The sequence below is a fragment of the Panthera tigris genome, chromosome D1 (assembly GCF_018350195.1).
Source record: "Panthera tigris isolate Pti1 chromosome D1, P.tigris_Pti1_mat1.1, whole genome shotgun sequence".
NCBI lineage: Eukaryota > Metazoa > Chordata > Mammalia > Carnivora > Felidae > Panthera > Panthera tigris.
This window is the reverse complement of record NC_056669.1, coordinates 58621162-58637480: the sequence shown is the minus strand read 5'-3', so window position 1 is coordinate 58637480 and position 16319 is coordinate 58621162. Positions and strand designations below refer to the sequence as shown.

Sequence of the window (16319 nt, the reverse complement as noted above, 5' to 3'; positions counted from 1 at the left end):
TGGGAAAAGTCCACAAATCCCTTCACTTGGGAGTCCTGCACAATTTGGCCCCTGCAGACATCACCAGCCTTGTCACCAGCTTCACACACACACACACACACACACACACACACACACACACCAGATCCCACCCTAGGACTCGGCCACCCTGGCAGTCCAGGATCCAGCTACACAGAACTACAGAACCATACTTCCTTCCCTCTGTCTGTCACCAGCAAGGCTTCACGTGTGCCATTCACTCCTTCTCTCTGTCCAGAACTTTCTCCTAGTTCATCCCTTAACTGTCAGATTAGATACATTTCCTCCTGGAAGCTCCCCGACTTGCCCCTCCCTCCTACTCTGGGCTGAATCAGGGGTTGCTGCTCTGTCCCACCATGGCCTCCTACTTTCTCTCCAGCACTGCCCTCACCACACCACCTACCAGCATCAGTCTTTGTGCCTCCTCCCCGACCCCATCACCTGGCTGCCATCAGCCCTCGTACCTAGGTGTGTTTACCTGCCATGGGGCAGACACATTGCTGCTCAGACGTGGGGCAGTGTGTGGCAGAGCTTTAAAGTCCACACTGTGCTCACTTCTACCTCCCCTCTCTGTGGGACACATAGTAGGTACTCACTAAATGTCCACCTAGGAAGGCCTGGCAGTATATAGTGTGTGGCATGGACAGGCAGGCTGGGGTGCTTAGGATAAGTGAGAGTCCCTGGGTTGGGCTGGGGACTTCTTGGAGGAGGCATCCGGGAGGATCCTCCAAGTGTCAGTCTTTTTTTTTTTTAATTTTTTAACATTTATTCATTTTTTAGATACAGAGAGACAGAGCATGAGCAGGGGAGGGGCAGAGAGAGAGGGAGACAAGGAATCCAAAGCAGGCTCCAGGCTCTGAGTTGTCAGCACAGAGCCCGATATGGGGCTTGAACTGATGGACTGTGAGATCATGACCTGAGCCAAAGTTGGAAACTTAACCGACTGAGCCACCTAGGCGCCCCTTTAAAGTGTCAGTCTTTTTTTTTTTTAATTTTTTTAATGTTTATTCATTTTTTAGAGACAGAGAGAGACAGAGCATGAGTGGAGAGGGGCAGAGAGAGAGGGAGACACAGAATCTGAAACAGGCTCCAGGCTCTGAGCTGTCAGCACAGAGCCCGACGCGGGGCTCGAACTCAAGAACTGTGAGATCATGACCTGAGCTGAAGTCGGACACTCAACCGACTGAGCCACCCAGGCGCCCCGAAAGTGTCAGTCTTAAGACAACAATTGAGGACAGGCCACGGGAAGTCCCCAGCCCAGACTTAGGGCCATCAGAGTGGGAGCGAAGTCTGCAGTGAGGGAGATGAAGCAGCCAGGGTCCAGGCCAGGGTTGCTGGAGGGCCTACAGGTGCATTCAGAGAAGGCTTCCAGGAGGAGGGGCTGCTTCTGGCTGGTCTGGGGCAGGGAAGAAGGTGGAGATGAATCAAGTTGGAGAAAGTGGTGAGACAGAGATGTTGTTCAGAAAGCTCTGTCTCTTCTTGTCCTTTAGCCCTGAGAGGAAAAGGATGCGGGAGGCGGATGGGCAGGAGGAGCGAGGAAGGCTGGGGCAGAATGGAGATAACATCCGTGCTGACACCAGGGCCGGGGTGGGTATGGATGGCTGGGGCTGGCAGGGAGCACGTCCCCAGCTGTGGCTGGGAAACGTTTCCTGTCTCCTTGCCAGGGGGGTCATTAATAATCGTTCACCCGCCACAGGCAGCACGGAGGCCAGCCAGGGAGCTGCATGGTGCTGGGGCTGGAGTCCAGCCTGCTGACCAGTAGAGCTGCTTTCTGGGAAATAGAAAATTGCTGTGTTCTGTCACCTTGCTGTGAAACCTGGACAAATCACCTGACCTCTCTGGTCTCTGAGAACACTGGCAATAGGAGGGTCTAAGAAGGAGACTTCCTAAAATCCCCTCTCTGCTCTGGGCCTCGGTTTTTCTGGACGGCACATGGGCTGCCAACCCCACAGGGTATATGGACATCTGATGATCGATGTGGCCATCTGGACTGTGCCGAGCCCAGCTCAGGACACGCGGGATGGGCAGACCTGGCCCAGCTTCTGAAGAGCTCGCATTCCGGTGAGCCCAACACCATGGGGTGCACACCTGGAGCCTCACAGAATCAAGTGTACATCAGGCCGGGGTAACACAGGAGGGAGGGTCATGTGCCCGGGGCCTAAGGGGCCGACAGTGTGGCCGAGCTGGGAAGATGGGTTTTCTCAGGCAAAGGACACGGGAGCCCCAGGAAGCCTGTTTGGTCACTGCTGTGACCCCAGCACTTAAGTGCCTGCCTAGTGTGTAGCAGGTGCACAATAAATGCTTTAGACAAGTGAATGAGTCAATCTGTTAGATGAGACTTCTCTGAAAGGAGGTTGGAATCTGGAAAGAGCTGCCTAAAAGATGATGATGACGATGACGATCATTCTGGCCAAAGACAAGGGGAAGGGAAGAGGTGATGTGAAAGCTCGAGAAGGCTGGAGGCCCAGGGATGGCCATCCAAGGCTAGACAGTATTTCTTGGGAAGGATCAAATGCCGTCAAGATGTGTTTTTGAATTTTCCAGTTGAGAATTTTCCAGTTGAATTTTCCAGTTGAGAATCTTCCTCAGCCCCAGGCCACATTGCTCTGCCTACTCAACACCCCCATCAAGGCCCAGCTTATTAAGCCCACTCACCACAGAGAACCTTTTGGAGGGTGATGCTGGGGCGCTGCCCAGCCACCTCCCCTGACTGACTCTGGTAGTCTCTGTGCTTCCAACTGCCAGGAGCCCTGGCCTTTCATCCTCTCAAATACCTGTCAGCAGGCTGCCCACTAAGGTTCCCCCGTTGCTTTCTCTGGAGGGTGTGACCTGGGTCCTCCTCCTGACTGGCATCTCCCCTATCAGACTAGAGAGTCCCCAAAGTGTCACCACGCTTCCTTTCTCAGATAAGGGTCTCTGTGAGGGCAGGGACTCTTCCTCCTGTCAGATGGGAGGTCAACAAAAGGAGATACATTGAGGCCTTCCTGGTTGACCCCCAGCCCAGTAGGGACACTCCCTGAGGGCCACACAGAGAAGGGAAGAGGGACAGGCTGGCAGGCAGAAGAGGGCCCCTGACTGCTCAGCATCCTGGAGACACGTGTGCCAGAAGGGGTACTGGGCCACCCATGGGACTAATCCCTCATGGTGGCAAACTCACCCAGAAACCATTCCTGACCCAAGCCCGCTCTTTTTTTATTTTTTTATTATGTTTTTAATGTTTATTTATTTTTGAGAGAGAGAGACAGAGACAGAGTGCAAGCAGGGGAGGGGCAGAGAGAGAGAGACACACACATAGAATCAGAAGCAGGCTCCAGGCTCCGAGCTGTCAGCCCAGAGCCCGACACGGGGCTTTAACCCACGAACTGTGAGATCACGACCTGTGTCAAAGTCAGATTCTTAACCGACGGAGCCACTCAGACGCCCCTCAAGCCTGCTCTTGAGCCAAGAAGGCACCACTGGGGATGTCACCCGGGCCTCACGGCCTGTGCCTGAACCCCTCCCCGCTGTGGAGCATTGTGAGGTGGTAGTAAACACAGTGACCCTGCAACACGTGCATCCTCTCCCCGCCCTCCTCATATCCCAGCCCAAAACACGACAGAGACCAAGAGGAAAAGAACAAAGGTTCCCAGACCACAACATCACCCGCCGCCTGCCTGTCCAGCGCCTGCTCAGCCGGAAACCCAAGACAAAGGCCTTGGTCAAAGTGAGGAGGATGAAGGGCAAAGGGTAGAGGCAGCTTAGCTTGGGGTGGGCCATGAGAGGACGTCACTGGGCATCTCTGGGGACCTAACTGGGAGGGGAGCAAGGACAAGATGGCAGCCAAGCCCTCCCTGCACATACACACACACCCTTCCACGAACATTTATGGGACACCTGCTGTATCCCCCATGCCCCAAACATTGACTGCCTCGTCCCTCACCCCACACACCGTGTGCACACACTTCCTTACCCCTGCAGAACATTCCACAGCCCTTAACACTGCCTCACCCCACACACACATCGCTAGCTCACTGGACACCCTTTCCACACTCCTCACCACACACCACACATAAACAGCTCACAGGGAGAAAAGATCACATAATCCACGCGTCACACTGAAAAGTCACACAGCTCACACACCCACACCTCACACCACACTCACACTCAACCTCCCACCATGCACCTCACACACCCCACACTCACCTCCCCAACCACAGGCACACACACACGTCCAATTAAATTCAACACACACACCATCTAGACGAGACACACCCTGCATAGATAATGTGCACGCCTAATGTCACATGTTTGTGGCCACACACAGCCCCTCGGCATACACAATCCTGCCTGCACATTGCCTCCTCCCCCTCATGTGCATGTGGGTGTGCGCGCGTGCGCGCGCGCACACACACACACACACACACACACACACACACACACAGAGTCAACCTTGCCTGGGACTCCTCGGCCCTGGCTGCTGCACTCTCCCCTACCCAGAGTTGCACAAACAGCCATCACACGGACATATGATGCTCAAACACCAACACACAGGTCCTAATACATTTCCCAAGCAAGCCTAGGATGTACCACAGAGAGTCTAAGCCACCTAGGCTGCGAACACACTCGGGCACACACAACGCCCCCACCCCACTCCCTTCCACCACGATGTCCAATGAAACCCCTTCATCAGGCCCCCACAGTGGCTCTTCTGGGATACACACAAGAGCCAATAACATACGCAACCACACACGCAATCCCCCAGGCAGGCTGCCCCTACAACAACTCCACCCCACGGAGACAGACACACCACATACACACATGTCCCCTACACATACAACACTCATGCACACGGCACCACTCCACACTCACAACGCAACCATCCTAGCCATGCACCGCATGCAATGACACACACTCACAATCTTCACACTCACCATAAGCCCCCACAACCCCCCCCCAAATAATCCCCCTGGTGGTGCCACACACAATATTACATGACACATCACACATGATCACGCACAAGGCACACCCAACACATGCAACGTGGGCCATCCTACACAAATACATACATCTCAGACTCACCCAGTCCTGGAACCCTCCCACCACAGGTAACTGACACCAGATTGCAGTCTACTCCCCTCTCTCCAATCCCACACCCCCAGCTGCTCCCAGTCAAGACCAGGACAGTGGGGATGGGGGGTTTACAAGTTATGAACCCCAGTGCCACTGCACAATCCCCACCCACCTTAGATCCCTGGGCACCACCCAAAGGCTGTACCCTCCATGTTTAGCCCCTTCTACGAGCGCCCACACCATGCCATGCCTGACAACATGGGGCAGGTGGAGGTCCTGCAGACACCAGCCCAGCACTCTGAGCCTGCCCCTTCCTCACTGGAAAGCAGAGGCAGATATAGGGGGAGGGGATGATCACAGAGTGAGACCCTAGAACAAAGACAGAGACCTAGAGAAATAGAGGGGACAAACTGAGAAAGATGAACAGGGCAGAGGGGACCAAGAAAGAGAAATGGAGGGGCAGAGAGAGAGGAGGCCCAGAAGGACTCGGAGAAGCCAGGGGAGAAACCAGAGAATAAAGTGGGACTACCACACCTGGAGAGAAACAAGAGGAGAGGGTGAGACCCCTAAGAGACTAGGGGACCTCCTATACAGAAGGGAGGGAGGGAAGGAAAGCAGGAGGCAGGTGGGAGGGGGTCCTGCAGAGAAGGAGACAAGCTATGAGGAAAAGCTGCGTTTTGACCCTGGGGTAGGGTCCCAGGTGAGGATCAAAGTCCAGATGCTGGAGTGGGAATCTGGATGGGGGCACAGAGGAGGTTGTGGAGTAGAGGTTCAGGGGTTGGGGTGAGGCTCCAGCACTGAGGGGGAGTCCTGGCTGAAAGCTGAGGGTTCAGGTGTTATGGGTGTACCCAGAGTCTGAAATATATAGTGGGTGTTTGGGGATTGGGGCAGGGGTCATCCGTTGATCTGGGAGGCAAGGGGTTCCAGGTTTAAAGAGCTCTCGGTGGGGACTGGCGCCCGGCTGGGGTCCTACTGTGAACTCCCTATTGGGAGTTCAGTGCTTGGAGTGGAGTCCCAGATCCGAAAGGGGATCAGAGTCTGGGGTGAGGTTTCAACTGTGAGCTGGGGATTCAAGGGCTCCGGGTATGGGCTGCAGTCCCAGCACAGGAGTGGAATTCAGAGCTAGGGGAGGGGGCCCCACCTTGAGGAGGGTTCAGGGGCAGAGTGGACTACGGAGCCGGCGCCTGCACTCTCCGTGGGGGACCCAGCCAGGCGCTCGCCCGGCACCCCGTCCTCCTCGTGCCCAGTGCTGGGGGCCCCCCTACCTGCAGGCTGTCGGCGCATGGCTGCGGCGGCGGCGGCGGCTCGTCCGGCTTGAGGAAGACCTGCTGGCCCCGCCTGAGGAATTGGACAACAGCGATGAGGATGTGGTGCAACACCAGGACCATGCTCGCAGCCGCCCGCCCGCCCGCCGGCCCGGCCGCTGCGCTCGGTCAGCGCGTCCGCGACAGCTCCGCCGGGTCCGCGCGAGGGTCCGCCCCGGCCCCGCCCCGGCCCGCCCACTCCCCGCCCCCGACCGCGCAGCCCCGCCTACCCTCCCGCCACCGCGGGCTGCACCTCTCGGCTAGTCGGACGTGCGGACCCCCCTGGGCCCCCCCCACCCCAGCTCTCACCTCCCTTCTCTCTCTGCTCTCAAGACTCTTCCAGCTTGTCCGCTATTAGGATCGCCCACCAGGTAGCCGGTTCTCAGCCTCCGCTCCCTCCTCTGGCCCCTCGCCCCTACTGTCGCTACCTCGTCTCTCAGAACCTCTCTCTTCAGATCACATCCTCTTCCCCCACTTAGAAAGTCCTGGGGCCCGGCCAGAGCTCCAAGCCAGAGACCAGCGCAGTGACGGGAGGGGCGGAGAGGCGGGGGATAGGGGACTAGGGGCCGCTGACCCGATGCCAGGAGCCGCGGGCTGACTCCTCTTCAGGAGAAATGGGGAAGTCGGGGAGAATTTTAGAGGTCGCCCAGCGACGGACAGGCCTGGGGGGCAATAGCCAATCTGTGCGGGGGACACGTGCGCACGGACACACGAGCGCACACACGGGCAGGCGCACCACTCCTGAGTGCGGGGTAGGGGCGCCGGGACCCCAGCACCGGACGGGCAGGTCTGCGTTGGCGTCCCCGGAAGCCGGAGATGGTGCAGGCCCCAGGGCCACACAGTTCACAGTTCGGCGGTGGGACCCGCGCGTCCGGAGCGCAGTTCTCCGCAGCGCGGCCTCTGTGCTCAGGCGCCTGCGGCAGCCGTGACGCTTCTACGCCCCCTGCTGTCCTTTCGCGGCAGCGCCGCCTGGGCCTATTTGCCATCTGCGGGGCGAGGGAAATGGGGGCGGGCAGAGGGAGGAAGGATCACCTGGGCCAGTTCCCTGCCTGGACCCACTAGTTCCTCGCCTCCATTTAGCATGAGATCCGCTGGGGTGGTAGGACGTGTCTGGACTAGAGGGTGCGCTTTGGATCATGTCAGGCCTTTGCCGGCGACTTGCTGCTTGACCTTGGTCAGATTCCCTCCCGTTTGTGGGCCTCAGTTATCCCATCTCTTTCACAAGACTGCCAGGACAGTCAACCCCGACAATGGTGGGAAGTCAGCCAGTCTCCCGACAGCCCTTGCTGTGGACTGACCTGAATCCTGACCGCTGCACTGCTGGCCCCTTTCTCTGCAACACCCCCCTTCCCCACTTGGAGGGTGACTCAGTGAGCCCCCAGCCTCCCCTCCTCACTGGGCTGATTCATCTGGGCCCTTTCTCCCTGGGGAGTGATTTCCTCAACGTTGAGTCACTGAGCCCAGTCCTGGACACAGTCCAGGCACCTGGCACACAGGCTGGGCGGAGCCCTGGCTGTGCCATCAGCTCAGGAGGAGGCCCTCCAAACCCGGATTTCTCCCACCTCTGTTTCCGAGGCGCAGCTCTGCACGTGCTTCTGCCTCTGCTCAGACACCTTTAAAGACTCCCTACCACAAACACAATAAAGCCCAAATCCTCAGCCTGACATGGCAGACCCTCTATAACTTAGCCCTGATTTATTTACCCAGCTTTGACCCTCTCACCACCATTTCTTAAATTTATACTTCCTCCTCTACGCAGATGAGTGACTGACTCATTCTCACCTCCAGATCTTTACCCATGCCACCCTACCCCAATGCCCACCAGATCCTGTCCACCTGTTTATCATTCAGGTGGACACCTCCTCTAGGAGACCTTCCCTTGATGCTACCTTAGTCCTCTGGGTCCCCTTCTTGAGTTTTTCCTGGGAATCATGTCTGGGGACATGGGGAGGAGTGGGAAGCTTTTCTGTCACTAAGTGATCCAGGCCCAGTTGATGTATTTTACTTCATCTTCAAATTAGGGGCAATGTGGCCTACTTTTTAACACTGTAGAAAACTACATGGGCTAAGATGGTGTAAAGGTTCTGACCCAGAAAAGGGCCTCCCTTCCTTTTTTGGCCTCAGTTTCCTGCTCTATAAAGGGGGGTGACCGATGTAAGGGCTATTCTAAGCACCGAGTCTGAGCCCAGTGCACAAATCCCTTGGCAAATCCTGAGTACCTGTCAATCCCGGGCTTTTATAGCCTGGATGGGACACAGGTACCCAGGAGGTGTCTGTTAAGGCCACTGGCCAGACCTATTTGTTCTGAAGTCATCTCATACCCTGCAGTCAAGAGCCAACCCTGGCCTGGCATAGCCACCATCTCTTGGGCTCTCAGCTCTAAGCAGGACCTCCACAGCACTCACCTCATGACAAGTTATTTCTTAAATCTTACTTGGTTATCTTACACTGCAGCTCAGTGGCTGGAACCCCAGGGACATGCTCTACGTCTCCCTCAACTCAGAGAGATTCATTCTGCATCCATCCTTCAGATTCAACCATTCCTCCAAGGGTTTCAGTCCTAACTCTGCCACAGACTTGCTGTGTGATTCTGAGCAGGACACTGAACATCTCTGGACCTCATTTTTCCCATCTGTGAAATGTTAATACACTAGATTCAATAAACAAACATTTTTTCTTTCGATGTTTGGCAGGATTTAGAGATTCTTTCAAAAACATCCCCCCGATGTGATCCTTGAAATTCTCCATCCAGCCCCCTCCCAGAAGAGGCAGTCAAGGCTCCTTGAGATGCCAAAATGACAGGCCATGCGCAAACGCTCCTTGCCAGGAAGTGACCCTTCCTCCAAAGCTAGGGCTCCTCCGCTCCCCTATAGGTCCCTGTCTTCCAGGGTCTACGTTCTGTGATTCTATGTTAGGTTCTCACCCTTGCTCATGCCTGGGACTCCCCCATCCCAGATATTTTAAATGTTCCCAGGTGATTCTAATTTGCTGCCAGGTTTGAGAACCCTGGATTAGATGTATCTTGTTCCTGGCTGACATCAGTCCCGTGGAATCGACGGTCACAGCTGGCCCCTAAAAGGCTGAGTGTGTATATCTGGAGCTGAGGGCCTCTGTGTCCGAGGGGCTTTAACATTTATTGAGCCCTTACTATGTGCCTCACATTTCACCTTCTCAACAACAGTATAAAGTTGGATCTATTATTAGCCACATTTTATACGTATGGAAAACTGAGGCACAGAGAGACCAAGAAATTTGTCCACAGTCACACAGCTAGTAAGTAATGGAGCCAAAATTCAAACTCAGACCATCTGGCTCCAATCTGTGTCCTAAATTCATGCTCCTTATCTTGAGGAAAGGCATGTGAGAAGAACAGATTTTCCTACCTCTCCTTTTGTCCCCAATGATGCAGTGACTGAGGGTCCTATGTTCCCAGTCCCTGAACCCTCTGCCCATCTCTGCCAAAGAAAACCCAGCCCCAGGAATGCCTGGCCCAGCCCCTCTAGACACTTCTTTTGTCTCCCCACCTTACCGGCCGCTATAACTGCCCAGTGGCCCAGCTACTAAGTATTTTAGGAAAAGGTGAGTCAGCTGACAGCCTGTCAACCTGGGTACCAGGCCTACCAGACCTCAGGCCCTGTCCAGAAACCAGCCCTCTGTTGTTCCCAATAATAATGACACTCCTGTGGGCCACGGTGCTCACAAAGCACTTCCTCATCCAGGCTGGGAGAGCAGACTTCTTGTTCGCCATCTCTCCAGGTGACAGAGTGGCACCAGCAGACACCCAGTAGACCCCACATCTGCTCTCATCCCCCATGCCCACCTGTCTTACTTCCATAAGCCTGTCTGGTGCCTGACATGCATTTATCCCATCACTGCTAACCACGGTCATACTCCTGGAAGCCCAGGTTCGAATCTGCACCCTGCCTTGACATACTGGGTGACCGCAGGCAAACTTCTGGCCTTCTCTGTCCTCAGACTCCTCAGCAACTATAGAAGTTGGACTGGTTCTCATTGAGGGCTCAGGCAGATCAGGTGGAAGGAGGCAGGATCCAGGTGGGCCTAGCTGGGTACAAGGCAGCTTTCTTGGGCAGGCAGGCCTGCCTGGGCATGCCAGACCCAAGGACTATGAACAAGGACCAGATCTCAGTATGGGAGGCTCCTCTGGAGAGAGTGTGTATGACTCAGTCAGAGTATGACTTGGGGTGTGGAGCCCACAGACTGACAGAGGGCTCTACTATCCTAGGGGCCCTGCAAAGGGACAATCCAAGAAGCGTCCTGGAGGAATCTGACATCTCTGTGGGTTCTGTGTCCATCTACAGCCTGTCCTCAATGCTTCAGCCCTGGAGAGAGCGTGGGTATAGACCACCCTTCGGTAGCCGTGTGTGTGTGCACAGGTGGGTAAGGCCTTGCACCCAGGACTGTGAGCATGGTGTGGATAAAGGCAGGAGAGGGTATGACTAGACGTTTGTAAGTTTATTTCTTTGTGAGGATGTGTGATACTTTCACAGTATAGCTGAATTTGTGTGTGTGTACATCTATGGAATGTGCATATGCATATGTGTGTGCACACAGGTGTGTGTATGCACACTTGCAGATATGCGTGAACAGTTGTAGGTGTGCACACAGGTCCAGGTATGGCAAATATGTGCATTCGTGTGTGACTGTGTGTGCAAATGCATGAGTATGTATATATTCAAATTCACACCCAAAGGAGGTGCCGCCATGGCCACCACCCTGGATCAGCTCTGGCTGTGGCCCCAGATGTGGGGGTAGCCCTCACAGAGAAAGGATCTGGCCATAGGCACTTATTGGGGAAATATGGATTTTGGCTTTGGGTGGGCAGAACCTGCTCCCAGAGGCTCAGCAGCAGCTGAGGGGGGAAGAGCACAGGTTGAGTAACTCAAGCCCAGGGGATGTGGGAATAGGGGTGGGTCATCCACAGGTCTCATCCATTTCCATGTTATTTGTATGCACATTTATCTTGTCGGCAGCAGGTGGCCAGGTCCACGACCCTAGAGGGGTAAGGGAATCCATAGCATTCTGGTCCAGACTAGTCTAGGACCTGTCGGCTCACAGCCAGGCTGAGGTCCACGGGACTCAGGCGTTGGCACATGTTAAGCCTTGGTTATCTGCTCCTTATCATCTGCAAACCCCAAGATCCTTCCACCACACAAGGCTGCCCCAGGCCACCATAATCATACACAGTCATTGTCCTCCCATAGAGGACATCCTCCTACACACAAACACATACTCCTATACCTGGAAACGTGTTCACACAACTCTTATACACAGAAGCACAGGTGGGCAAGTCTGCCCTAGGGGGACCACTGTGCCTCCTTCTCCCCGAGCTCCATACCTGCTGGGGTCATCTTTTTTTCAGCCTCACACACATTCACAGAGTTTGCAATTGCCTGCAGGATAAAGCTGGAGCTGTTCAAAGCCCTTAACCTATACCACCAACAAACTTCCTTTCAGGCCACACCTACACTGCCTTCTGGCCACTCCTCATGGGATCCATGAGGATTCCACAGATCCATCCACCAACCAGCACTCCCCATCACTCCGCGCTTTGCCAGGTAGGTAGTCGGCCTCTCCACTATGCTGCCAACTCCAGGGGACAGGGCTCTTTGTGTTTTGTTCATCGCTGTGACCCTAGCACCTAGAACAAGGCTCAACTCAGAAGAATTGCTCAAAAAGACATCTATTGACCATACAAATAAATGATAGAATCTTCCTTCCAGCCTGGTCTGCCCCATTATGTAAGATTTACCCAACTGTGTTTATTTTCTTGTGTGCCTCCCCGATCAGACCCGCTGACCCTCCAGGAAGAGACTGGGTGTGATTCAGCTTCGTGTGTGTATGTCCAGCTCAGGGCCAGGCACAGAGAGCAGGGGTGGGGGATAGGTCTGGGGGGCAGATCCCAAGGCATCATGACCCCCTCAATAAGGCACAGGGATATCTGGAACGTGGGGCCACCTGGGCCAATCACACAAAGCCTACGTGTCCCAGGGAAGAGGCCTCCCAATCGCCTTCCCTCATCTGAGTCCCTTTCTAAAGCTACCTCGACTGGTGATCCAGCCTCTGCTTGCACACTCCTAGAGACAGGGAGCTCACTTTCTTAGCAGCCAACCCTTTCCCGTGTGGGATGGATGGCTCTGCCTGATGCTGACTCCTCCCATAGCACCATCCTATTAAACCCTGATCATCCCGAGCCACGATTCCCATGGAAACCAGGAAGGAAGATGAGCAAAAGGAGAGGCAGATCCCAGCTTTCTCAGCAGCTCTACCAACCTCCCCAGCTTTGGGTCGAGGTGGGAAAAGGAGCTCTTGGCTCTCAGCCTACCCTAGGGAAAGGGGAGTGGTTTTAAGGTGCTCGGTCTCCCCTACTGCCAACCACCATCCTCAGGAGCCCAGGGTGGTGCAGAGAAAATGCATTGCCAAGAAACTCTCTAGCAACCTCCACTGAGCCCCATCCCCCCTCACTGAACTTCCACCCTCCTCGCTGAAGCCTTGGCCCTTCATTAAGCTCCATCCCCCATACTGAGCCCCCTCCTCTCATCCCCCATGCCCCTACCCACACCCCATCTCCTCCTCTCCCTGGAGCCTCCTGCCTTCCAGTCTGCAGGACCATGAGGGGTGCTCTGACTCCAGCGCTAGGAGTGGCACATAGAGACGCTTCCTCCCGAGCCCTGGCTTGCAGGCTGGGTGGATGAGGGAGGGCAAGCTGGTCCTCAGCCAAGGGTGGCTGCCCAGACTCCCACCCAGCCCCGCCTGAACAGCTGCAGCCCAGCTTTCCTCTGTCAGCTATTCCTGGGCTGGCCCTGCTCCAGAGGTGCGTCAGGGTGCAGTCGATCACTGACCCCAGCCCCCAACACACACACACACACACACACACACACACACACGTACACACACACCAGGACAGCTCAGAGCCAAGCCCCTGAGGGATACTGAGGCACAAGAAAGTCTAAGTAACAGGGACCCAAGGCCCCAGGCTCTGAAAACTCCCTGCCAGCTCAGAAACCATCATAGAGGGAGGCCCCTATCTATGGCTTTGAGGTTCCAAGAACTCCCAGAGCTTTGTGTTCTAAGAAAATCAAGCCTCTATTATAATGTCCCTTTATTCCAAGAGTCTATGCTTCTTATATTCCATGAACGCAAGAGCCTGGAGTCCTGAGAATGTAGGAGTCCAGGATTCTATTATTCTAACTGCCTGACAAGCCAGGACTCCACCAGGGTTTCCACACCCCTCAGAGCCTGATGGTGTGCGGGCTTGAGTCTCTCTGAACACCAGGTAAGAGAGACGGCCCCAGCGAACCCCTGCATCTGTGAGGTGCATTCCAGCCTCCACCTTTTTGCTAACACCACTGTGCATCACCCTCCTCTCTGCTAATTAAATCTCAGACAACTTTAAAGAGGAAGGGAGGGGACTGCCATCAAGGACTACCTTCTAAAAGCCAGGCCCACCTGGTTGATTCTCTCATTTTAATCCTCATGATATTACTAGCCCAACTTTACAGTTGATAAAACTGAGGTCCCGGGGCATGAGGTCATTTGTCTAAAGTCACATAGCTCGAAATAGTAGAACAGTAATCCAAACAGGGCCCTTGACAAACCCAATGCCTCCCAGTAGCAGGCTGACTCCTGAGAAAAGCCCAGGGGGCCTCCTTCCGGGCTCCCTCCTTGGCCCAGGGCCTCACTGCCCGCCTCAAGCTCCAGAAGGCAGAGACTGTGGCTACTTCTCCTCTCGCCTCCCCAAGCTGGAGGCAGCCTAGAGCCGGCCACATTTCCTGTCCTGATTGATCGAAAAGCAAAGCGCTGGATCCGCAAAGACTCCGTAGTGGGACCCGGAGATGTGGCGTTTCGTTTCTAAGCACCCGTCGCTATGGAAGCCAGGTGCTGCCTGCCCAAGGCTTAGCAACGGGCCCAGGAGGGCGGGGCGGAGGGCATTGTCAGGGGCTTCCAAGGCAGCCAGCAAAAGAGGGGGCGTAGGCTACGTTCTCCAGGCAGGAGGGCTGGAACTGTTGCCTTGGCTGGGCATGCAGGGAAGGAGGCGCAGGGGCTGGACCATGTGGGCTCTAAAGAACAGAGACCCAGAGGTAAGGGCAGAGAGAAACTTGCAGAGACAAAGGGAGTCCAGAGACAGTGAAAGGCAGAGACACTGTCTCTGAGAAAGGAAGATGTGGGAAGGTGGAAGAAGACAAGAGCTGGTCAGAGTCACAGAGACCACTTACTTAGACAGTTGGCAAGAAAAGACTGACTCCCAGACAGGCCTGACTCCTGGGGAAGGGAGCCAGTGTGCCAGAGAGCAGGAGGAAGCCGCAGGGAATGACAGAGATGGATGGATACGTGACAGGAGGAGATAAGCCTGAGGCAGGAGGCAATATAGAGTCAGATAATAAAGGAAAAGAGGACTACGAATGGAGGGGCAGAAGGGGCAGTACGAGGACAAGGGCACCAAAGTCACAGGAGTCCTGAGCTGGCCCCTCTTCCTGGGTCTGCCCATCCATGGCATGGGCCTCACCAGCTTTGTACCACCACCCCACCACCCAGCCTCTCCTGCGGAACAGAGTCGTCTGGGCCCTCAAGAAGGAGGCTGGTCAGAGTTCCCATGTCTCTCCAACCCTCCAGGGACAGGTCTTGCCCAAGATCAGCCAGTGAGGCACTGTGTGAAACGCTAGGAAGGCAGGCCCTGGGAATCCCAGTCCAGACCCCCTCCCCACCCTCACCTGACCACTCCTTGGTTACCCATGGACGTACAGTCAGTACGGAGAGGCACACGTGTCCCCCCACCAGAGTGAAGAAGATGACAGAACCTAAGATGGGACCCCCTTCATTTCCTTCCTCAACAACCCTGTGTCCCGGCGCTGGGGACCCACGGGTGGAGCAGACAGCATCTGGTGGAGAGACGGCCCATACCTGTCTCTCTCCGGGGTGTGACTAGGGAAGGCAGACTCCGGGGAACCCAAAGTGGCCCGGCTCCTTGGGGAGAGGGAAGCGGCAGGCACTTAACAGGCGACATCTCACTTGATGTTCACCGGAACCTGTTACAGAGAAGACTGAGGCCCCCAAAAGGCAAGTGACTCACCCCAGCTAATCACCACCAGCCAGCCAGCGCCCGAAATGCGGCCTGACCCCAGGTCTCGTGGGGCCAGTACAAGTTGGAGGGACTGGTGGAAACCTCTCTGCCAGGGCGGAGGCAGCTGCTCCAGGAAGGGGGGTGCGATCCAGGCCTGCTCAGCGGCCCCTCCCAGGGGGAGCGGGGGGAAGGTCTCAAGCCCGGCTCTGGCCACCACTCCTCCTGGCACCAGACACCCTCCCCCGACGTCAGAATGGGTAACAGTGCCTCTGTCAGGTGTCAGGTACTAATCTCTCTCTCTCTCTCCCCCTCTCTCTCCCCGCTAATTGCTCCTGGCATTGTTAACACCGTCAGCTGCACCTGACAGCCTCTGTGGGAGCTCGTGTGCCTTCAGAGGTGCCCCATCCGCCCCCATCAGCACCAGCCTTGCTCTCGCCACACTCCTGAGGGAGGAACAAGACAAAGTCTAATTAAGCACCTACTATGTGCCCCCTGGTGGTGCGAAGCAGTTGACATTCATTATCTCATTAAATTGTCTCCTAGGGCTCTGAGGGCTCATCCCCACCTCCTGCAGCTCCTGGCCTCTGGCCTTCTGCTTGCCCTCCCCACACCTCACAGCACTCGCCCTGGAAACAGCCTCTGGGCCAGGGTGACCCCAGAGCAGAAGGTGAACATAGGCGCCTGGGAACTGGTACTTTGATTCTCAGAGGCAGTGCCCATGATGAGGGGCAGAAAGGGGAGTTGGGGTGAGGTGTGGGACAACAGGGGGAAGGGCAAAGAAAGAAGGAAGGGCACACGGAACTGGGGGGCACAGAGATGGCAGGCTGCGAGCCACACTCCACATACACATGCATGCATGCTGGGCCTGG

At 55.7% G+C, this 16319-nt stretch overlaps 1 protein-coding gene across 3 annotated transcripts in view; it reads right to left on the bottom strand.

The window, feature by feature from the left end:
* Nucleotides 1-16319, bottom strand: part of PDE2A (phosphodiesterase 2A) — a 98649-nt gene that overhangs the window by 60224 nt on the left and 22106 nt on the right. The window contains exon 2 of one of the 3 annotated variants that reach the window (XM_042958325.1): nucleotides 6333-6405. In XM_042958325.1, coding sequence (XP_042814259.1) covers nucleotides 6333-6405 — 73 coding nt within the window. Of the gene's footprint in view, nucleotides 1-6332; nucleotides 6474-16319 lie in introns of those variants that run through there. The other 2 variants (XM_042958324.1, XM_042958326.1) reach the window with 2 other exon arrangements.